At 38.3% G+C, this 24,781-nt stretch overlaps 1 protein-coding gene across 2 annotated transcripts; it reads right to left on the reverse strand.

Annotated features, from left to right (window-relative positions):
* Positions 1-839: 839 nt before the first annotated feature.
* On the reverse strand, positions 840-13,508 carry USP44 (ubiquitin specific peptidase 44; the record flags this gene model as incomplete). Of its 2 annotated transcripts, XM_084878475.1 has the most annotated exons (5): positions 840-2,585; positions 4,405-4,610; positions 8,003-8,111; positions 10,481-10,676; positions 12,084-13,508. In XM_084878475.1, the coding sequence occupies 5 exons, from the start codon at positions 13,506-13,508 to the stop codon at positions 2,389-2,391; spliced, it is 2,133 nt and encodes a 710-aa protein (XP_084734601.1). In that variant the 3' UTR covers positions 840-2,388. The 2 variants fall into 2 exon arrangements, with proteins under 2 accessions (XP_084734601.1, XP_084734602.1); XM_084878476.1 differs by lacking the exon at positions 4,405-4,610 and having other exon boundaries at positions 2,419-2,585; positions 12,084-13,499.
* Positions 13,509-24,781: the final 11,273 nt, after the last annotated feature.

The following is a 24,781-nucleotide window of genomic DNA, read 5'->3' on the forward strand; positions in this document are numbered from 1 at the left end:
AATAAGTACCCAAAACAAGCATAATAGGCTAATATGCAAATTGTCCCCTCTATCAGGAGTTCAACCAGAGGGTGCCCCCTGCCCCCAGCTGGACCCCACTCATGCACAAATTTGTGCACCCAGCCTCTAGTACCATAAACACTAGAAGCCCATTGCACGATACTCATGCAAGAATAGGTTTTCCTTCCCCTGGCTTTACTCCCAGCCACCTGTAGCCAGCAAGTCCTCACTTCTATCTGGAGCACCACTCCAATAGCTCCCTCGGCCCCTCTTCTCCTCATAGGAGGCTTCACTCTGCTCCCCATCTGTATATGCAGATTAACCTCCATCTTTGGGTTAATTTGCATATTCAGATTAGCTGTGGGTGTAGCAGAGTAATGGTTAATTTGGATGATTTTTTTTTTAATTAGGTAAGATAGCTTCTAGAGCTGTTTTAAAATATCCCACTAAAATTAGGTGTTAAGAGGTATAGCAGTTGATCTAAGGATAAAATAATCCTCGAAATAAAAACTATACTCAGTAACTTCACCACAGAAGTCTTTAATGAGGTATAATTAACAGTTGAGGTAATGATTTGCATAGGTATTTAATAAATGATTTTAAGCCTTAGCCATTTAACACTAAAGTTGTTTTTTGGCATGATTTGTCTGTTCAATGATAAAGTCTCATTGCACTCCACAAAGCTACCTGAGATGACTTGTTCTCTGAAATTTAAGGAAGATTTACTAATAGAGGTTGTCCTTCACAAGCTTATATTACGATGATCACTAGTGGAGAACAGCATTTAACATATTTTCCATTAAGAATTCAACCTGCAAGCAGACCAGCTTTTTTTCTAAAAAAAATCTAGTGGTTAACACTGAGCTCTTATAGAGCTGATCAACATATATTAGTGGATTCTCCTTTTCAAGACATTTTATTCCATGAAGAATCTCAAGATATGTAGTACAAAGTTTTAAAAGATTTAATATTTAGACAAAATGAATTCATAAACCAAATTAAATTGTACTTGCATAACATAATAAACTATTTGATAAATTCATATATTCTTTATTAGAATCATTACAAACCAGTTTGCTGCCAGATGAATCATTGTAAGTCCCAACGATCATTGTTATATCTACAGTACTGAAGTTATTTTTTAAGCGTACTGTTTATAAAGCTGCCATTTTCATTTGTATGGTTGACTATGCCAAATGAACAATTATTAAAAATATATTTTTTAAATGAAGTTCCTTTAACAACAGTAATGTCTTCTGAGCCTTGTAACACACAAAGCTTCAAGATATCAATGAGTGTGATTAATAAGTATTTTTTCTCTTTGAAAATAGTAATTTATGTACCTCCAAGGGGCAAAGGTAATTTCAATATACAAATAGCCTGAATTGACTTTTGGGTAAGACTATTAGTGAAGAAAGTGTCTATAATTTTTCCATCAAATAATACATTTATCTTTTGTAGCTATTTTCTATTAGAAATTTTCTATTAGAAAATAGCTACAAAAGATAAATGTATTGCCCTAGCTGGTTTGGCTCAGTGGATAGAGCACTGGTCTGCAGACTGAAGGGTCCAGAGTTCAATCCCAGTCAAGGGCACATGCCCAGGTTACGGGTTCAATCCCCATTGGGGGATGTGCAGGAGACAGATGGATCAATAATTTTCTTTCATCATTGATGTTCCTATGTCTCCCTCTCCCTCTTTGAAATCAATAAAAATATATATTAAAAAAGATAAATGTATAAAATAATGCCACGAACTTCAGTACAAACTCATGATCTGTGCAAATCCTATATAATAAAACCCTAATATGCAAATGGACCGAATGGCAGAAAAAACAGTCACTGTGACAGGCACTGACCACCAGGGGGCAGACACACAATGCAGGAGCTGCCCCCTGATGGTTAGTGTGCTCATACAGGGGAGTGCTGCTCAGTCAGAAGCTGGGCTCATAGCTGGCGAGTGCAGCTACCACCTTGGCAGTGCTAAGGATCCCTCAGGATGTTCTAAGCTGGCAATAGTTCTAAGCTGGACATCCCCCGAGGGATCCTGGACTGCTAGAGGTTGCAGGCCGGACTGAGGGGATATCCCCCCACCACCACCACCCAGTGCATGAATGTCGTGCACTAGACCTCTAGTTAAAATTAAGAGGCAACACCAGTCTGAGGTAAATACTAAAAGCTTAAAACTCCCACGTACGTGAAAAAAAGGTTACTTGCTTTCATTGATATACATATATTTATGCTTTGTCCTGTAAAAAGACTGTATATTTAAAAAATTATAAACATAGTGTGCACTGATTAGTAAGTAAAAAATAAAAGCTCAAAATTGTAAATCAGCCCTTTGAGAAGATATGTATACAAATTGCAAGAAACCCCCACTATCTTTGGATCAACTAAGCTTTTCATTAGCGGTATCAGCTTCTTCATTAGGAGGTAGGGTACCAGTCAGGAATTCTGGAGGCAAGAGTTTAGAATGTCCAGTTTCAGTAACTCGCTGGGTATAAAACAAGATATAAGCTTGGGCCTTGCGTACTTCATCCATAGTGCACATGCTTAGCTTGGAATCATTGCAGTGTACCCAGAACCCTAGAGTGAAGCAAAGAAATATACCTTAGTGTTTATAAAGGAACTTGAGAAAATTCTATTTTAAGTTAAAACATGGATTTAGAAACATTCGTTTCAGTGAGTTCAAGTTTTTTTAAATTTACTTTGTTATAGTTGACATATAGTAGTTTCAAGTGTACAACATAGTGATTAGATGTTTTTATACCTTACAAACTGATATCCTAATCTAGTACCTATCTGGCACCATAATTATTACAATATTATTGACCATGTTCCCAATGCTGTACTTTACATCCCTGTGGCTATTTGTATAACTGGCAATTTGTACTTCATAATCTCATCTTTTTCACCCATTCTCCCTGAACCCCTCTCCTATCTGGGAGCCATCGATTTGTTCTCTGGATCTGAGTTTGTTTTGTCCTTTTGTTTTTAGACCCCATATAGGTGTAAGTGAAATCAGAAAGTATTTGTCTTTCTTTGTATGACTTCACTTAATATACCATCTCCATCCATGTTGTTGAAAATGGCAAGATTTCGTTCTTTTTTATGGCTGTATGATGTATGTACATCTTTATCCATTCATCTATCCGTGGACACCTAGGTTGATGTATATGCTATTTTTTAAAGATAAATTATTGTCCAGCCCATTCATTTCTTTTAGTGAGAAATACAGCTTAGGCAGTATGTTATTCTGGAATTGTCTACCTTTATACTAGAAGTAATTTGAAGTTGCTGATGACTTGACACTATCTTTAATTTCTGATATAATCTTACCATTTAATGATATTGCTGCTTATATAATAAAAACCTAATATGCTAAGTGTCTGATCGTCCAATAAACCATTCAACCAATCAATAAGTAATATGCTAATGATTTGCTAAGGCCACTTATCTGCTCACAATGATGTGGACTGACCACCAGGAGGCAGACGCTCTGACCAGTAGGTTAGCTTGCTGCTGGAGTCCAGCTGATTTAGACTGAGCAAGACAGGCCTGACATGCCCTGGAGCCCTCCTGGCCCCGATCAAGCACTGGTGAGGTCCCTCAGCCTGGCCTGCACCCCGGTGCAATCTGGGACCCCTTGGGGGATGTCAGAGAGCTGGTTTCAGCCCAACAACAGAATGACTGGTCACTGTCATGCACTAACCACCAAGGGTAGATGCTCAACAGAGGAGCTGCCCCCTAGTGGTCAGTGTGGTCCCACAGGGAGAGCACTGCTAAGCCAGAAGCCAGGCTCATAACTGGCGAGTGCAATGGCAATGGCAGGAGCCTCTCCTACCTGCAAGACAGTGCTAAGCCATCGGTTGGACATCCCCCAAAGGCTCCCGGACTGTGAAAGGGCACAGGCTACGCTGAGGGACTCACCCACCCTGAGTGCACAAATTTCATACACTGGGCCTCTAGTCACACTATAAAGCCAATATTATACAACTGACTCTTCATACTTTAGCGTTAAATTACCTTCCTGAATTAACTGGGCTTTTTGTCCACATATCGTTTCTGTGTGTGTGTGTGTGTGTGTGTGTGTATTTCTTGTAGGTGTATGTTTTGGGGGAGGAAGGGAAAATAGGCATGAAGAAGAGGATCATCCTTTAACAGTAGGAAGGGAAAGGGAAAATAAAATATTAAACCTAGATTCAATCACTTTTGCTACCTATGAATGATCCATGAAGGCAGACCCTCAGTATTTTCTATGAGCAATAATGCAGGAACATTCTTGAAAGAAAAGAGGTCAAGTGGTTTTGCTTAAGAAGATTTAGCGGCCAATTTAGAAACTGCTAGAGCCTGAACTCCAGCTGCCAAGTCTAACCCAAGATAAAACACTTTTCCCCATCTATACCTCCTTCAGAATTATAGCAGTAGGCAGTGTAGTGTCCTGAGCCAAATCCTTTCCCATGGTGCATTACTACAGCAGATAAGTCATAGATAAAACATTCTGGTCTGAGGGATTTCACAGACTCCCTGCAGCAATAGGGCTCCATGTTTAAGATTTCTTTAAAGTCAACATGAACACCAATCTTCTCCCGATTATTACGTCCTGACCATCTGTGAACAAACCAGGGTAAAAGTATTAACAAAATCAAAGGAAAATAACCAGATACTAGGTACAAATAATGCAGTCACACTTCCCAGTACTAGATTGAAGCATGGCAAGCAGTGTTTTTATCAGTGTACATAGTATGAGCTAGAGTTACAGTGGGGGCCCTGGGAAGGGGGGGCGGGGAAGGATAATGTAATAATATGGTAGTTCTTTCAAGAGATTCTAATCCATTTAGGGTGGTTTTAAACAGAGGAAAAAGACAGACTTCAATGAAAATAATAGTATTAAGGTATTAAATAAAACATGAGGTTTAGACAAATAATAGATAAGAGAAGGAAGAAAGGCTTGTAGACAGGTTTTTGAAGAAAATATGTGAAAATGCTTTTTAGTACAATGTTAAAACAGTATGGAACTAAAGTAAGGCTTGCATATTTATATTCTGCTGGACTGAGAATTATATCCCACTCCTACCACAGGAACTATATAAAAGATCCTGCATCCAATGCAACTTTAACTTTAGTATAGATGGAAGAACAGACAAGAATAATGGGACCTACCTAACATGAGCCATTCCTGTCATTCTCATTTTCTTTTATTTTACCATAAAATCCAAACCTTATATTAATTATGCTAATAAACACTTGTAAGCCATCTAAATAGAAAATACTCATTCATATTGATAAATTGAGTACTGTTTTTTTCCTGCTGAAATATAGTAAAATGACAAAGAACAAGATAACAATGTATCCAAAATTCATAATGATTTACTTATGAGGAGGGAAAGAGAATAGGACTGAGAGGCACATGCAGGGAACTTGTAAGCTATTAGAAATATCCCTTTTCTTATGCTTCTTCAAAGAGAACCTGTGTGCTTCTCCCCAATCCCATTCTCTCTTTTTGCCTTTTATTTACCCTACTAGAGGCCTGGTGCACAAAATTTGTGCACCGGGGAAAGGGGGTGTCCCTCAGCCCAGTCTGCATCGTCTCCAATCTGGGACCCCTCAAGGGATGTTCTACTGCCCATTTAGGCCCAATCCAAGTAGACAGTCAGACATCCCTCTCACAATCCAGAACTGCTGGCTCCCACCACTTACCTGCCTGCCTGCCTACCTGGTTGCCCCTAACCACTTCTGCTTGCCAGCCTGATCACACCCTAACCACCCCCTGCCAGCCTAATTGATACCTAACTGCTCCCCTGCTGGCCTGATTGCCTTTAATTGCCCTCCCCTGCTGGCCTAGTCACCCCTAACTGCCCTCCCTTACCAGCCTGGTTGCCCCTAACTGTCCTTCCCTGCAGTCCTCATTGCCCCCAACTGCCCTCCCCTGCCAGACTGGTTGCCCTAACTGCCCTCCCTTGCCAGCCTGGTTGCCCCTAACTGTCTTCCTCTGCAGGCCTGGTCACCCCCAACTGTCCTTCCCTGCAGGCCTGGCCCCTCCCAACTGCCCTCCCCTGTTGGCCTGATCGCCCCCAACTGCCCTCTTTTGCAGGCCTGGTCTCTACCAACTACCCTCCCCTGCAGGCCTGGTTACCCCTATCTGCCCTCCTCTGCCAGCCTAGTCACCCCCAACTGCCTTCCCTTGCAGGCCTGGTCTCTCCCAACGGCCCTCACAGGCCAGCCATCTTGTGGTGGCCATCTTGTGTCCACATGGGGTGGCCATTTTGTGTGTTGGAGTGATGGTCAATTTGCTTATTACCTCTTTTATTATATAGGATATGTTTTGTACACTGGAAAATACAGGAGAAAGATAAATGTGGTGGTAAAGGCAATATCAACATGGTCTCTGAATCAAAGATAAATCAGGGCATGAAGGATCAAATATGTTTTGGGTAGAAGAAAGGGAATAAGAGTAAACAGGTTTGTATTAAGGAGACCTTCAAATACCATATAAGAGCAGTTATGAAGAACAGGAGGTTCTTCAACAGTTTATAGTTGCCAATTAAGTATCAGTTTAAGTAACAAAATTTTAAATCCTTTCAATTTTCTTTACAGAAGCTCGTATGTTCTTACTTTTCAGTGCTCTCTGGCCCTGTTACCTGAACCCAAAATGCAGTATGAATAATCTAAATAATCTTCCTGTTTTCATTCTATTTGATTTTATACACAATGGCAGGTCTCACCTGATTTTTCACTAAACCTTCTGTGGTAGACCCTTCCCTTTCCTTCCTCATGTTACTCCTCCTTCTGTCTATACCCCATTCATTCACTTAATATTTTAGGGCATTGACTATGTGTAGAACTTGTCTCACTGGCAGGAGAAGAGAAGTAAATCAACTGTCAATTGAAAACAGTGGTTTATGACAGTAAGCAAAATAGGGTAATGTGAAACTGATGGTTTGAGTGGTGGTGCTTTTAAATAAGATGGTCAAGGAAGTCCTCTCTAAAGAAATGACGTGAACCGAGACTTTAATGATAAATCCCCTATGTCATTAGAGAGGCTTTGGGAACATTTGTACATCAACTAACTTTCTCCTGCAAGTCTCAGATTAATCATTTGTTTATAGTTTGAGATATTTACTATTTCTACTTCACCATTATTTCTGTGCATGTCTTACTATAATCTCCTTGTGAAAAGGCTTCTACTTTATATTCCTCAAATGATATAGAACATCTTGAATTAAAAAGCACTCATATGATGTTTTCTGACTAAAATAACTGAGTCAACTTAACATGGAAAGTAGGACTGAAAAGAAAGGTAATTTTATTTTGGGCTTCTAGTTTGCCTTCTGTAATGTCTAAACTTTTTTTAAAAACATGTATTCCTTTAACTTTAAAAAAAAAATTAAACCATGGTCTCAATAATTTTCAAATCATAGCATGTAAAGTAACTTTTCATTCGATAAGAGAACAGTAGCTCTCAGGTTAACATGATTATTGCAAAATATGAAAGCATATGCTTTGTTTAACCAACAAATTTGTCAACTTATTCACCTAACTAAATATATTTCTGAAGACTAGAGTTGTTTTTAACTGCTTTGAACTGAACTGATTTATCTTTGTTCAAATATTTTCCAAGTATAAAGCAATTGAGCCAAATATTCTAAGTTACAAATTTAACCATTTACACCTAAAATATGCTAAATATTACAGTGCAATCAGAAACTTACAAGGAGAATAATATTACTTAGCTGACCAAAATGTGAGGAGTCTGCTAATCAGCAATGCATTCTCCAAGGGAAGCTAATCAGGTTAGATATTGAATATGGTCTCCACTAGTCAAGGCTAGAGACACTGATAGAATTTTTTCCCCTTAAAAGTCATAAGTAGACCTAAGTTATCTACTAGCCAAGTATACAGTATTAAAATTTAATTCATCACGTATTAAGTTCTGAAGCACAATAAGTAATGATAAGTTAGAAGTGTACATTTGGTAGGCAACTGATACTACTACTACTAACCTGAATCGTTTGAGATGTAGTCTGAGAATCTGAGGTAGGTGGCATATCATAAGTTGTTTTTGGGCTTCTGTGAGTACAACTGTTTTTGAGGAAAATCTTCTACGCTTTGCTGTGATATCAAAGAGAATGAAAATCAAATTTAATTTAAGGACACAAAGAAAAGCTGAGCAAAGTTTTAAAATAATTCACACATGCATTACACTTAAACATCTACTATGTTACAGATACCGTACTGTGCTAGATACTGTACTGTACTTGCCCTTAAGAAACATAATAAAAAACATAAAACTTATGAGCTGATCAAGGTAAATAGACATGTAAACAATTAAGTAAATGACTTAATATTGTAAATAAGTCAACAAATGATATAGTGCTTATAATATTTTAAAATGTATTATAAAACCATATTTTCCATTCATTCATAATAGCATTCCACTCCCAGATTTGATGATGAAAACCTCTAGGATCACTCTCATTAATGCCCAAGAAAAAAAGAAAAAACTTTACCATACAAACTTGATCAAGATTTTTTTTCTAACTATATAAATCTTTTTATTTTAAAATATATTTTATTGATTTTTTTTACAGAGAGGAACAGAGAGGGATAGAGAGTTAGAAACATCAATGAGAGAGAATCATCGATCAGCTGCCTCCTGCACACCCCCTACTGGGGATAAGCCTGCAACCAACATACATGCCCTTGACCGGAATCGAACCAGGGACCCTTGAGCCCGCAGGCTGACGCTCTATCCACTGAGCCAAACTGGTTTCAGCTAACTATATAAATCTTCAGTTCCTATAACAATTCATATTAGATAGCACTCAGAAAACAATTTTAGTATAAATCATTTTATAAAATTACCAATTGATGCGACATTCCTTCAATGCTAGAACATCCAATGTATCCTTTACAATACCATAGAAGTTTAGTATCTAGAGCCCTAGAATAATTTTTTTTTCAGACCTGACGGAGAATTCTTGAAAATTTGTAGTATAAATGCTAAAATGCCATGTACACATTAATAGAGTAGATAAAAGCATCACACATAATACACAACAGACCCTGGCCAGTGTGCCTCAGTTGGTTGGAGCATTGCCCTGTAAACCAAAAGGTCGTGGTTCAATTCCCCAACAGGACACATACCCAGTTTTTAGGTTAAGGTGCATGCTGGAAGCAATTGATAAATGTTTCTCTCCTCCCTCTCTCAATAATCAGTAATAACAAAAATAAAAGATAGATCTAAAGTGCTTTTATACACTATTCCCTTGGAGGATAATGCTTCCTTTTAACTGAAATGGCTATTTCATCCCCCTGTGCCCACCTCTATTAAGAGCTTACTCTAGCAGATCTTAATTGTTTACCTGTTTCCTCCATTAGGTATGTGAACATTTAAAAGCGCCTAATCTCTAGCCATAGCAATTAGAACAATGACTAATATAAAAGAGATGGTAGACGATTTCAAAATAAATCTTTATTTTTCTGGAGCCAATCTTCAAAGCAGCACTTCAACTATATATTATTTTCTATTACATAGGTACGTGTACACAGAAACATATACACATGTATTATCTATATTAATGTTTTTATATATAGCAAAAAGACTTAAAGCAAACATTTCTTTCAGTACTAAATAAATATGCTTTCCTGTTACTATTCCCCTTTGCTGCCAGAAGCTAATTACAGCATGTCAGCAGGGCTAAATCATCTGGAGATGGCTGAGGTTATTTCCCCAAATCTGAAAAGGATACAAAAATGATTGCTTGCTGCCTGACAGCTCAGGGCATCTTAATCTACATGTTATTGCCTCTTACTGGCCAAACACCTGGATAGCTGTAGGCAAATTCTTCCAATCTGACAATGGATTATGTATATGAAATCCTACCCTTTGATGTGTATATCTCCACCTTGCCTTCGGATGAATTGTGTTAATAAATAGCAAGGGGGCCTGAGACAAGGAGAATTTGGGGCCTGAGACAAGGAGAATTTAGTTCCTTTAGTTAAGTCTTCTCTGACCCCCCATAATGCCTTCCAAAATTATGTTTCGTCTCTGGACTCTTAATTTACGCACAGTGCTTCTCCAGGTTCTTAAATGCTTCTAGCTGCCGAATCAAGACCACCGGCACTTTGCTACTTTATTCTGCCTCACAATCACTTCTCGGCCTTTTGGCTAAGATCAAGTGTAGTATCTGTTCTTATCAGTTTAATATTCTGCCTCACATATGAAATTTTTATTTTTATTTTATTAAGCCTTTCTGTCCATAATTGACACAGGATCAAAAAAAAATTTTAATTATCATCATTAATGCAAACATACACAAAGGTTCATAAGTGCCAATTATAAGATAGAAATATCCAGCCTAGTTTCTTTTGATGAACTAACAAAGAAAGTTTATTTCCATAGCTGCTACTTAAGGAATTTTTTCCTGCTTCCTTTCATTCATTCATAGAAAAGCAAGAAGAATATAGTCACTACTTACAGTTACACTGATCACATATGTAGATTTTTCCTTCTAAAGCTTCTATTTCTGTGAATTTGGCCAACATTTCAGTAACCAGGCATGACTGGGAAGCCATATCTTTTCCATTGCATTGGTATCTTTTGGGAAATTCCAGTGACAAATCCCAGAAAGGTTCTATGGTATTCGATTTGTTGTCACATGCAAGACATGTAACCTGCAAATAAAAATGTTTCAGATTACAATCCTCATGTCAAAACATTTACTCCTTTCATGAGATCACTGCCAAATAAAAAAACAAAAACAAACAAACAAACAAAAAACTCTTCTTCTGAAAATGCACTATCATAATTCTGAATAATCTGCTTTATATTATTTTCAGGAAATTATTATTTTTCCTTCCAAAACACTGTCAGTAAACTAACCATTATACATTGGTAGACTTTAACTACTAGGCATTCAAAAAGCTCCAAGGGCATTAGTCAAATCTGAATTTAAGTAAAAACAAACTGTGGACTCATTTAATCAGATATCCATTTAGGGATATATATATATATATATATATATATATATATATATATGTGTGTGTGTGTGTGTGTGTGTGTGTGTGTGTGTGTGTGTGTATGTGTGTGTGTGTATGCATTTAATTTAATGTGTTTAGATAATTAGAATTGCAGTTTTTTCACCAGTTGATTTTCTCTCCCCAAAACCCTATACACCCCTTAATTATGATATAAATAAAATACTATATTTTTATATACAAAAGTATATTAGTGTATATAGATCTTGAAGACCTAAAAACTGATCATTTCAAAAGATAGTAATATGACAAATAATGAGGTCATACTTCCATTTAAAGCAAACATCACTACATTAAAATCCTCACCAAAATATAGGAATCACAAAGAATATGGGCAGTTCTAACATCTTACATAAGATAGATATATTAGTAACTGAAAAGGGAAAGAATAATAAATTTTGTGAAGAATTCAGCAGGATTTAATGCCAGAAAACACTCAAAGTAATTGAAGATAGACTTTATAAATCATTCCATACATTATGAAATGCAGTTGATGCTTGAACATCAGCATCTTCAAATTTGTTCCCTGTAGGATTAAACTTCCCCTTTTCTCAAACTCTCAAAGAATAAATATAATATAGTTAACCTAAGAAGCTCTGTCTCCTAATTTCCTTTCTCCACAAAAAAAGCTTTCATACCATGGACATGAAACTACTTCCAATGATTCATGAAGGAAACTATAAAAAGTGAGCTGGCTATACATATATATCTGTGAAAGTGACCTATTTTGACTTGAAAACTGTACTAACTCTAACACACTAGATCAGGGGTGAGAAACATCCAGCCCACAGACTGTATAAGACCTGAGAAATCATTTGGTCTGGCCCTGCCAAGGCTTTAGGAGTAATGAAATGCTTGATAAAATATAACAGGCTAATTTTTAAGTTGATAATTTTGTATGGTCTGCAAATTATGTTATAAATACCCAAATGACCCTTGGCAGAAAAAGGTTCCCTACTCCTGTATGAGATAGAGAATATGCATCTTTTAGGTTTCACTTTATGAAGTCCCGACAATGAAAATCATATTTTAAAAAATCCATACCTGACTAAGAAGTTGTCCATGAAAAATATTATTCACAACATTTAAAACCTGTTTGATAAGTTTCCTTTGAGAAGTGGGGATGAGAGCTGGTGACCTGGTACCAGTTGTCTCTAGTTCATGTTGTATTTTATCCAAAAGTTCACAAAGAAATTCCTGAGCATCTTGTTGGGCATAACCACGAAAAGCAGGAATTAGTCTCCACACTGAGTGTAGCATAGCAAATGGTGAGACAAAGGCCCACTTTCCAGACCACATGACTTGGAACAAAGTATGCAATTCATGACAGAGAGAAATGTACTGTGAACTTGACTTCCATGGCTGAATAAGTTCCATCTTTCTACTCTTTGATGTTCCAACACTTAATCTGGATGATAAAGTTGGATGTCTGGAGTGAACAGAGAACATATCTTTTTCTTGGCATTCATTCATTTGACATACTGTATCTGTGATTGGTGGATGCTTATAAGATGATTTTGTCTTATCATTAGCTGTCACAGACAGCCATTGGTTCAGATCAAGTTTTAAAAAACATTGTCGAAAAATAAGTAAATGACTCAACACTTGAAGAACAGAATTCATGTAGCAAGTATTTCCCAAATTTCTTAATCCTGTTACACCAGGAATTACAATTGGCCTTTGTTTAATTGAGGGGTCACTGGCTTTTTTAAATCTTACATCCTTTGAGGTAGATATTACTTGATCTTTTGCTGATGATGCTGTGGTTTGTAGTGATTCTTGAACAGGAACTATTTCTATTGTGGTGGACAGAGATAGACCTTGCAAACGCAGACTCTTTCTGGGAGGCATACTTTCCAATTCTGCTTTAACTCGATGCTCTAATTCTTGCCGTCTTTTCTTTACTTCTCTATTTTCTATTTTTTCTTGATATTGTTCTTCTTGCCTTTTTCTTCCAATGGGTGATTGTTCAAACCAAATTCGAAAAATTTTACCCATTAGGATCCTTCTCCTGTGCCAAAGAGCAGTATACATTTGATCTTCATTTTGAAGCAGAGATTGGGCATCGTCATGTAAGAAATAAGAATCACCACTTATACTGATAGATTGTAAAACCCTTCCCCTGCGAGTGGTGCAGTGATAATTTTGACTTTTGATTGCACTTAATGAACTTCGTAGTAACTTCAGATCTCCAGCTGCATTATCATTAAGAACATAATCATCACAAAGGTAACAAAAAACATACATATCATTCACCTCTATTGCAACAGGATGCCTGCTTTCTTGAAAGTGCTTGAGAGCATGTTCTTCAATATACCTTCCACAGGCAACATGGGAACAGCTAAGGCAAGCCCAAATCGACTCACTTGTATTGCAATTCACACAATGCCATTTCTCAGGGTTGAGAATGGAATGGTCTTGAGCAAGCTGCAACTGTCCAATGTGTTTGCATTTATCCATAGTTAACATTTATTTCATCTAGCTGAGAAATACATAATCCAAATCAGTCTTTGTTTACTCTTGAAGCATCTGAAAACTAAACAGAACACTGTCAATTTTAATAACATAAGAAGCCAATATTTTTGTTTTTATGAGGCATTTTTCCAAGAATAATTTTATAAATTTGCTGCTTCTGCTCCAATTTCTAGGCCTGTCATAATACCATAGGCAGTTCTCACATTTCCCTTGTTGCATGCAGACTTCTCTCCACCTTATTTCCCTTTACAGTCTTTTTAAATTTTCTGCCACTATCTACTGAATAGTGTGAGGGCAGCTTAAGATTGGGGCTGGCAAGACCAAAATATGTTTCTAATGTCTATGTTCTGAGAACCGTATGTGGAGTTACTAGAACATACCCAAGAGTTAAAAGCATAGGTTTTTGAAGTAATAAAACTTAGGTCTGAATTTTACCTCTCCACATACCATTATATGTCTGACTTGAGTAAATATTTTAACTCCTCTAAACTTTATCTGAAAAACAGGGAAAAATCATACCAACTTCAAATTGCAGAAGAACTGAGATAAACTATCTGACACACAGTAAATGCTCAATAAATGGTTGCTGTAATGGTGGCTATGGTGAGTACATCTTAATATTCTCTTCTATTCATTTAAATAAATCGATTTCATATTTTACTTAATTACCATTTTTAAAGTTGGCTTTCCATTAGTAAGTCAATAATGACCTTTAATTCATGACTCTAAAACATACTCTGATCAGATAGCCTTTGACAGTTTGCTTAGAGAAAGAGAGAAAGACAGAAGGGGAGAATGCCTTTGTGTTTGAATAGACTCAGGAATGTGCAAGAACTTGTAAGCAAATAAAAAGAAAAAATACAAAGTGGATGGCAATATAATGAACTTTTACATTCTGGTAGGCTTAACTAAGCATTATCTGAAATTAAGAGCTTATTCTAAAAACAAACAACACAACACAAAGCCAACATAATAAAACAAAACTCTTCCCCCTATCACCTATATGATTTTGACACCGAAACTTGTTCCTTTATCAGATAAAGTCAGGAACACTTCTGCTACAAGTAGTTAAAAATAGGGAACTGAAATCCAGTTAAAAGCAGGGATCACAAAACACTTTCTTCATTCATTTAACATAAATTGAACACAAATTTCTGGTCACAGGTGGGGACTGGTTATAAAACACTCAGAACATTATATGTAGCATGATCAATGCTTTAATTTTTAGGGCAGCAAAACATGAATTTCAAAGATATTTGTGGGTACTTAAAACAATTCCTGGCACTAAATAACATTATATTTTAGCTGCTGATAATAACATTATATATAATAAGGATATTATAAACGCTAATTTCTTATAGTTTTATTACTTTTAGTAAGGGGTTCCTCCTTCTCAGCAAATGTGAACTAAGCCCAACTAAGGTGCTAATTGTTAATTAAGTAAGATGTTAGATGTGAACTAAAATCTGACATCTCCCAGGGTGTCACTCAAAGATAAAGGGACTCTCTCAAAGATAAAATCTTTTTAAAAATCCAAGTAAGTGAAACCAGGATGGTGTAATGATAGATCACGAGGTTAATATTTTAGAGTAGGGGCTCACTTACCCTCTCTGCTTATGGAAAAATACCAGTAGGAGATGGATGCCCAAGGGAAGATCAGGGAGGAAAGCAGGAGCTAGAGGCCTGCTGCTGGCACCAGAAATCTCTGCTGCTTGGAGCAAAAACTCACAGTCACTAGGGTATCCCCAAAGGAGCTTCATCACACAAAGTTCTAAAAGCTTGGAGGAAAAAGGGGGGATGGGAGTATTTCTTCACACTTCCTATTTTCCTCTACAGAGTTCAGAGCACTTCTTTTCATTTGCTAATCCACTGCTGAGAAACTATTAACTGTTTGGCTCTAGCAGACTAGATATGTAATTTTTGGTAGTATATTCATTTTAAAAAGTCATTTTTGTATCCCCTACATAGACTCTGACAAAATATTACTTATACTTACATATAACAGCAACATTAAAATAGTAAAGATATTTTGAATGAAATCTATATAGATTAAAATTATACTATCATTTTCTCATATATTTTTTAAAATGTCTCAACTTGAAATTCCAATGAATAGCTATAGAATGGCTTTTAAAAAAACCAAGTATGCTCATCTTTATTTTAAAGACAGATTAATTATAAATATTCTAAAGGCTTCTTTTTGTCATTCTTCCCTGCTTAAAGACAATAAAATATTTAAATTGGGGTTTTTTTTAATTTAAGCTATTCAAACTTTTCATGCTATATAATTGAGCAAACATTTTATTTTCAAAATTCCCTTTAGCAAATCTCTAACATTTAAGAAAATAATTGTATTGAACTTATTGGAAGATAAGTTATTTTATATAGAGTTAGCATATCATTAAAGCAATTATAATATAGAAAGCTAAAATGACTGGGAGAGAAAAAATGTAAGATCTAATTAGATATGGTATTTTTGGTCAAAGGTCTATATTACACACAAAAATTAAGATCACAGGTAAAATATTTTAACTTATTAAAGTTCAACAGCACAAAATTGCTTATATTTACCACCCAGTGAGAATTCTGAGATTAATTTTTATTTACTCATTGAAACATACAATCTAGGCTTTAAGCATGTATTTCTGATCTATTTTAATGGCTTTTCAAACCTTTGTAGAAATGAACTCACTTCAAAAATCAGATCTAGATAGCTCACTTCTAAGACTTCATCCTTGGCCCTCACCTTTCTGAATTAATCTCAGACACACTTCAACTTAGCTTACCTATATATCTTGCCTTTACAGAATTAGCCTCTTTCCCAATATTATCTGGTTAAATATATTGTATTATATCATTCAAGTACCCAGGCTAGAAATCTTTGTAGTTTTTTAACTCTTCCCTCACACATTCAGTTTATGACCTATATATATAGGGCTGATTATCAGTGGGGCAGTCAAAATATTATCTTTGTCAGTCTTGCTTTCAAAATTCTTCAGATTCCAACTTATCTTCTTTGCCTTCTCTTATTACCCCTCCTGTCATTACCCCTCTGCACATTCCAGCCAAAAAGAATCATCCCTAGCTAATTTCCTGAACTCATCTTCATCATTCCCTTACCTGCACCCTTCAAAAACATATTCATTTTCTAAGACCCAACTTCTTCTCAGAATATTTCTAGTTGCTTTTTAAAAATTTGTATTTTATTTTATTGATTTGAGAGGGGAAAAAAAAATCAAATTGTTGCTCCACCCTTTTATGCATTCATTGGTTGATTCTTGCATGCTTGATGACCAGGGATCAAACCCTCAATCCTGGTGCATTGGGATAATGCTCCAATCAAATGAGCCACTACTGGCCAGGGCAAAGTATTTCTAGTTGTTGTTTTTTTGTGTGTGTGTGTTTTTTTTTGTGTGTGTGTTTTTTTTAATTTCTTTCTTTCTAAATTCCTAAAGTACTTGAGTGGTGTCAAATATGAATCCTTGTGTTTATGTATATATACATCCTTACTCTGCCATTGTTGGATAGGTTCCCTATAGTTAGAGAGGACAACATTTTTTTTTTTATCACTTTAATAAAAAAGAAAATAACAGATTTATGAAGATCTTAGGGGCTTTTATAGCCATATTGTTTCAGACTACTAAATTATTGGCACAATCAATTAACATGTATTAATTGCAGGTCTCACTTCAGTTCTCATTATTTGAATCAGTGGATAATAAGAAGTCACTGATCACTAGTGGCCAAAATTACCCTCAACTAAGTGGTCATTTTTCCTGCCATGGTCAGTTAGGCATAGTTTCCTGTTACTTTGTGGTTTCATTATCCTACTTTCTCTATCCCTAACCAGAGTCTCCCATGTCTCTTATCCCATGCTACATGCTTTCAGATACGCAATAGTTTTTATGTAAAAGCAAACTGAGACATAGTTCTTCAACCCTAATTAGGTTTTCAGTTACTTTGAAACTTGGTATTAAGTATAGTGACCCTTTGGACAAATATCTTGCCCCAAATATAAGTATTCCCAGGAGCTACAAGGACTCTAAAAAATTAGAAGGGTACCTACTTCAAAAATTAACTTTCTATAAATTTTGGTTCTTTTCAACATAGTGATCTTTCCAGCTAACCACTCCCTTTCTACTTTAGTTTCTCAAGAAGACACTTAGAAAGTATTGCCCTACACAGCGTGGCTCAGTTGTCCTGTGCATCGAAAGGTCGCTGGTTCAATTCTCAGTCAGGGCACATGCCCAGGTTTCAGGTTCAATCCCTTGCAGGAGCCAACCGATGGATGCTATTCTCTTTCTCAAATCAATTTTTAAAATATTTTAAAAAGTAAGAAAGTTGGAACCAAAGATCAGTCATACGAAAGTAATCTGGATCTTTTAATCAGTGGAATTAGTCACAATTTTCAGATTCTTTGCTTTAAAAAATATATTTTTAATAAAAGTCAGGAACTTTTCATGAAAAATAAACATATAAAAACAGACAAACTAAAATCTGACTGGGTGGCTCAGTTGGTTGGAGTTGTCCCATGCACTAAAAATGTTGCAGGTTCAATTAATTCTCAGTTAGGGCACACACCCTCAGGGCATATATATCCACTAGAGGCCCAGTGCATGAAGTTTTTGCAGGGGGGGAGGGGGAGATGGGTCTCCCTGAGCCCAGCCTGCATCTTCTCCAATCCAGGACCCCTTGGGGGATGGCCAACTGCCAATCTAGATCCTCTTACAATCCTGGACTGCTGGCTCCTAATCACTCGCCTGCCTGCCTGTCTAGTCACCCATGAGCTATACCAGCCAGGGCAGAATAACTATTTAAATAAAATTGGGGCCTTAACCTGTGGGGTTCAGTAGTTGGAGCATCAACCATTGGACTGAAGGATCTTGGGTTTAATTCAGATCAAGGGCACATACCTTGGTTGCAGGTTCAATCCCTGGCTCTGGTCAGGGCTCAAGTGAGAGGCAAACAATTGATGTGTCTCTCTCACATCAATGTTTCTCTCACTCTGTCTCTCTCCCTTTCCCTTCCACTCTCTAAAAATCAATGGGAAAAATATCCTCAGGTGAGGATTAACAAAAAAATATTTTAATAAAAAATAAAATTGTGTCACAGTAACCATTTTATCTCACTAAAAAAAATACTCCTGCCTTAGCCAGTTTGGTTCAGTGGATAAAACATTGGCCTGCGGACTCAAGGGTTTAATTTCAAGCAAAGGCATGTACTTTGGTTGTAGGCTCTTCCCCAGCCCTGCCCCTGGTAAGGGCTTGTGCAGGAGACAGACAACCAAACAATGTTTCTGTCTTTCCCTCTTTCTTCCACTCTCTCTAAAAATCAATAGAAAAATATCCTTGGGCAAAGACTAACAACAACAACAACAAAATAATAATAATAAAGAAAATACTCCTGAGACCTCCCCAAAAGATAGATATTAAAGAGTAGGCATATGTTGACTCTTCATTTTAACAAATATAATAATTTTTATAGCAAAACATTTTTCTTGTTTTAAAAAGAATTTTTTTAATGATTTCAGAGAGGAAGGGATATGGGAAGAGAGAGAGAATCATTGATTGGCTGTTTTCTGCACACCACACACTGGGGAATTGAGCCTGCAACTCGGAATTAAACCTGGGACGCTTCAGTCAGCAGGCCAACGCTCTATCCACTGAACCAAACAAGCTAGGGCAAAATCATTTTTTTTTTTTTTTATCAATACCAAATAACCTATGCAGATGTCCTAAAAACTATTAAAATTTTTAAAAATATACTATTTTCCACAATAAAAGATAGAGAGAAATGGCAATTTTAGTAGGAAGTAGTCCCTAGGAATTGCTAATGACCACAATCTTTACATGTATTTGGGTAAGAATGAAAATAACTTTTCCATAGTACAATAATTAGGGCAAACCTTACCTAAGTCTTCTGAGCAATTTTCTTTTTTAAAATGAACTTAAAAAAAAAGATTTTTACAATGATTCTCTCTCATCATTGATGTTTCTATCTCTCCCTTCCTCTCTGAAATCAATAAATACATTTTATAAATATTAAAAAATAATAAAAAAATTTTTTTAAAGATTTTTATTGATTTCAGAGAGGAAGGGAGAGGAATAGATAAGAGAGAATCATTGATTAGATGCCTCATGTATGCCCCCTTCTGGGGATTGAGCCCACAATCTGAGCATATGCCCCTGACCATATTCGAACCTGGAACCTTTCAGTCAACACTCTAGGCACTGAACAAAACCAGCGAGGGCTTATGAGCAATTTTCAAGTTTCCATTTATTTCATGAAACCACCATAGTACCCCTATCCTCTTAAGAAATGTCTGTAAAATACTAAGGGTCATTGTGCCTGGTACATACAAAGCATTCAATATTTTTTAATAAACCAATTATTGAACAAATGAATACAATGGGCTCTGTAACTTTAGGTGTATTATTATGCCTATTATGTGCTTTGGTACTTCTCCTTGTCAATCATGATGTATTTCCTTTCTTTTATTCCTAGAAAGGGCCTAGTTATTCTTTCTTCCTCCAGAGATCTAGAATTCAAAACTTACCCTGATCTTGTTGGAAACTCCTCATTAAATAATAAAGGATACCCTCTGCAATCCTCTCCCTCCTGGCCCTCTTCACATCTCAAATATGCTTCTCCTGAAGCACAGAGCTTGAATCTATTCATGAGGTTCTAAGAAAAAATTCCTAGAAAGAAGTTCTGTCACCAGGTTATTCGATTTCTTCACCCATCACTAGTTACAAGAATTTCATTCCTGGGCAATTTTGTTGCAAAATATTTATCATTAGTGTCACACCATCATACTTATACATTAGTCTACTGTTGCTAAGTTCATAACAATGGGGAAAACATTCACAAAGAGATTGAACATTCTATTATGGATCTAGTAAGTTGAGTTAAAATACTTTGTGTAAAATGCCTAGATTCTCTATTCTATCATTCCAGTGCACCCATGACTTGGCCTAAAAAGTATATTCTTAGACTATAAATATTTTTTTCTTATGGCATGTAAAACTTCATAAAAAATGAGTTTTTTACAATAAAATTTTTATGGAGTCTGAAGGTGCTGTGAAAAATCAACTGCACTTCTTACATTAATTTTAATCTTTGCCAGAAAACCAGTATTTGTAGAATCCTATATTTTCGATACTTGTCACCTATTTAGTCTAGGCCTAATGGCAAACTGTCCCTCATTACTGAATCCAGAGAATGATTGAGCACACATTTCCTATCTTGATTAGACTCCAGTGGCCCCAGCCTCTCTCTAATCTTCCCTCAACCAGACAACTTCTTCAAAATCTGGAAACCACATTTATTCTGCCTAACATTACAGGATGGAGGAATAGTTGAAAGCACTTTTTTTTTTTCTTTCCTGCTATCAAGAAGCCAAAATGTTGCCTTTTTCTGTACTTCTGTACTATTAAAAAAACCCAATTCAACAAACATTGACAAGGTTTCTTCCATGTTAAGCAGTCAGGTGCTAGGAATAAAATTAAGTTATAATTAGACTCAGCCCTCAAACAACCCAAGGAGTAAAAAGTCTGGTTATGAGGACCAATGCTATAATACTCAATAAGATTCAAGAGTGTAGAGGAAACATTTGGAAGAGGAGATATAGATTCCTTTTTTTTTTTTTTTGTAGTACAAAAAGAAAATCTAAAAAAGAGGAGTAAAGACAATTAAGTAGAGACAATATATTTTAAATATTTAACCCAAAATCTTGAAGAGATTTTTCCATTTAAAATATTCTAAAAAGTTGTATCATTGTATATTATACTAAATCCAGATCCACCTACCAGTTAATTTTTTATAGGTTAAAAATATCTGAGACAATGAATATTTGGATGAAAAACAAGACTGCTGCACAATCTACAATGTATGCATTGAAATATTTGTTCTATATCAGAAGTTCTCTAAATTGCAATATATAGTCTACAATGATAAATACTGGATTGAAAAATCTGCCATCCATTGCAAAAGTAATAATAGCTAGTATACGCAAACTAAAACAACAACAACAGTGGGGCAGGGGGGAGAAGCTACATGAGCAAAATGTTTTAGAATCTCTTTCAAATCCTGAGATACTAAATTAAGATGAAAAGATTAGAGTTCCAATAATACAAAGTTTTCATCTCTTTTAAGACTGAATCTCATTGAGATTATTAAATATCTTATAAACAGGTGCTTAACTCGTGTTTGGCTTTCTGAATTTGATCACAATGAATAGCCAATGCTTTTTCCTTGTTTACAACAAATGCTGCTTTTAAAGACAACTCAAAATGGAATTCCAGGCTCAAAGTTACCACCCCCTTACTTTTACCCCACAGGCAGCTACTTAACAGATAATAAATTCAAGTACAGACCCTGAAAGTCTATTTCCATGCTAATTTCACAACCCAGTTACTGACTGGCGAGATATGACAAAGTTTAAAAGGGGGAAGGGGGGGAATTGAGGATAAAGGGACTCTTCCAAGACTTGCTAAATTGCACTTTTACTTCCAAAATGAAAACTGCAAGAAGGTATCCAATTAGGGTAGAATTTACAATGACCCAAACTGCAGTTGAAACCAATTACCATGTGGTGTTTTTTTTTTGTGTGTGTTTTTTTTTTCACTGTCTCCTTTAGAAATCATCTTTTTTCTTCTCTTGCTGACACATTTTGTATGCCCCTTCAAATGAGTTTAGCCTATTAACATTCCTTCCCCAAAGGCTGGCGGGAACGGGTTGGGAAGCCAGTATTGAAAAGTCGTGTCTTTAAGTGGCAGCAGGTGCAGGCGGCGCTGGGACCCGAGCCCTCCAGCGGGGGAAAAAACGTCCCTTCCACAGAGGACTCCAGCAGTCCTTCCAAAGCAAAGCATCCCTGGGCTTCTAGCATCCCTGGGCTTGCAGCATCCCCGGGCGGCACTCAGCCGGCGCCAGGATGCGGTGTTCTCCCGACCGTGCCAGCTCCGCAAGCCCCCCCCAGCCCGCATCAGCTTCCCGAACGCGTCTCCTCGACGTTCCAGAACTCGAATCGGGGCACAACTTCCCCCGCCACCCCGCACCCAAGCGCATCCCCCTCACGCCCCCCAATGCCGCCTTCTCTTCCCCGGCAGCCCAGCGCGGGGTGGCTGCTCGGTGTCACCGGGGACGCGGCCCCTCGCAGCATCTCTGGGCGCTCGCGAGGTGGCCGGCCACCGGGACACCGGCCACCAGGACGCCGGCCAGGGCGCACCGCACGTCCCACCGAAACTCCTCACAGGCGCCCCTTCCAAACTCGCCGAACCCGCCGCCGGCTCCGCGCGCCCCTCGGCGCGCTCCCCTCAGTGGGTCCGCAGCCCCCTCTCCCTCAAGCCCCGACTCTGCAACCTGAGCGGCGGGGAAACGCCGCCAGGTGCCTTCCTTCGGGGCCCCGGGTGCTCCCGCAGCGGGACTCGCTCCGCCAACAGCCGCAGCCGCGCGCGCCCCGCTCACGCACACTCACCAGCCCGCGCCAGAGCGGCCATCTTGACGCTCGCCCCCCGGGTCACCCCCTCGCCCACTCCCCCTGCCACCCCAGTACAACCCGAGTTCGGCCGCGCGGTCCGGCGGCTACGTCATCGGTGACGCCAGGCCGGCTCCGCCCCTCGGCCCCGCCCCCTCGCCTGTGGAACGCGGCGGGGGGCGGGGCTTGTGGGAGGGGGTCTCTCCGCCCTGAGGCCACGGGCCCGCTGCCGGGCGCCGCCTGAGGGGAGGCGGCCTGCGCCTCAGGGGGAAGGCGCGGGGCTTCGTCGTCGCCTCAGGTACGGGCTTTCCCGGGCGCTGGGGGCCGTACGTGGGCGGCAGAGGCCCCTCCCCGGCCGGGCTCTGCACCTGTCGGGACCGCTGGGGCCGGGAAGGGACACATCGGTGTGTCTGTCCTACGAGCTTGCGAGATGCAGACTATATTCCTCGACGCCGTTACTCCCTCGGAAGCTTGCTCCGCACCGGATGGTCCGGCAGAAATGCGGGCCAGCGCCTTTACCTTCAAAACCTGCCCAACTAACTTCACCGGCGTGGACATTGTTTTCAAGACAAACGTTCCCTTCCCGCCTGGGTACCTGGGGGTGCGCGCAGGTGGCGGCGGCTGCTTTGAGTCGGCGAATGGGATTCCCCAGGACGCGGAGCTTCCTGAGGAATAAGATGGAAAAGGGTAGGGAGCGGCACCTCGGTCCAGAATGTCCTTGCCTGAAACTGCCAATTTAAGATGAAGAAGGAGGAAACGAAGAGACGGAGGGAGAAAAATCTGAGAGTCAAGCCAAGCCTACAGATGGATACAAGAAGATGAATCATGAACAGTTAGAGCTTTTTCTCTGCGCCCAGCTCTGAACCAGTAGTGTCTCCGCTGCTCCGTGGAGAGTATTTAACACGAAAAGACAGTTTTCCTTAGAGAAAAACAGTCTTCCTTGAAGAAGCAGCAGACAGACGTGCAAAGTGAATAACGTGTCAGTGCAGCACATCTTGCGATATACAGTATAAGGCAAGCTATCACATTGTTTCTATCTTTTGATCTGCAGTTCCACTTTGGGGAATATCTTCCAATGGTGAGAGCTGGGGGAAAAAAAAAAAAAGCGTGCAAAGGTATTCATAGCATTATTTCCCAACCAACCAACAAAGATTGGAAGGGGGGTGGGGGTGGAGGGAAGTCTAATCACAGGGAAATGGCTAATTAACATCTGGCATAGTAACCCCAGGAATTCTTAACAGAATGACAATAGACGCGGATCAATTTATACTTGAAAGCATACCAAACACGTACATTCAGATTCAACTGCATAAAATGTAGTTAGGCACACAAAAATGAAGGCTAAGGAGTGAATTTGAGTAGTGTAATACCCCTTCCAATCTTTTTTCAAGACATTTCACTGCATAACAATTCCTCCCGATTCAGTTCTGTGCCCCGTGCATTCCTCCCACTCAAAACAAACTGTTACCTCGTGACTCCCCCCAACACACCTTAATTTCTAAGATGTACGAAATGCATTATATGAGAAAGTCTCCTAAAAGGAAGCATTTCTTCCAATTAAGTATTTCTGGCATACAGTATCGTTTTTCCTGTCATTTCTAGAAAGCAAAATATTATAAAGGTTAAAAATCCCTTGCTCTTGTTTTAATGTCATAAAACTCTTACAGAAGGTCTTCGGAAAAATTCCATCAAGAGTCTGCCACCTCTGATCTAGTAATTCTATTTTAGAAATAACAAGGAGTATTTACCTGAGACTCAGGCAACTTAGAAGGCTATTCATGTTAATATTATT

Source organism: Pipistrellus hanaki, assembly GCF_964339955.1.
Source record: "Pipistrellus hanaki genome assembly, chromosome: 3".
Classification (NCBI taxonomy): Eukaryota; Metazoa; Chordata; class Mammalia; order Chiroptera; family Vespertilionidae; genus Pipistrellus; species Pipistrellus hanaki.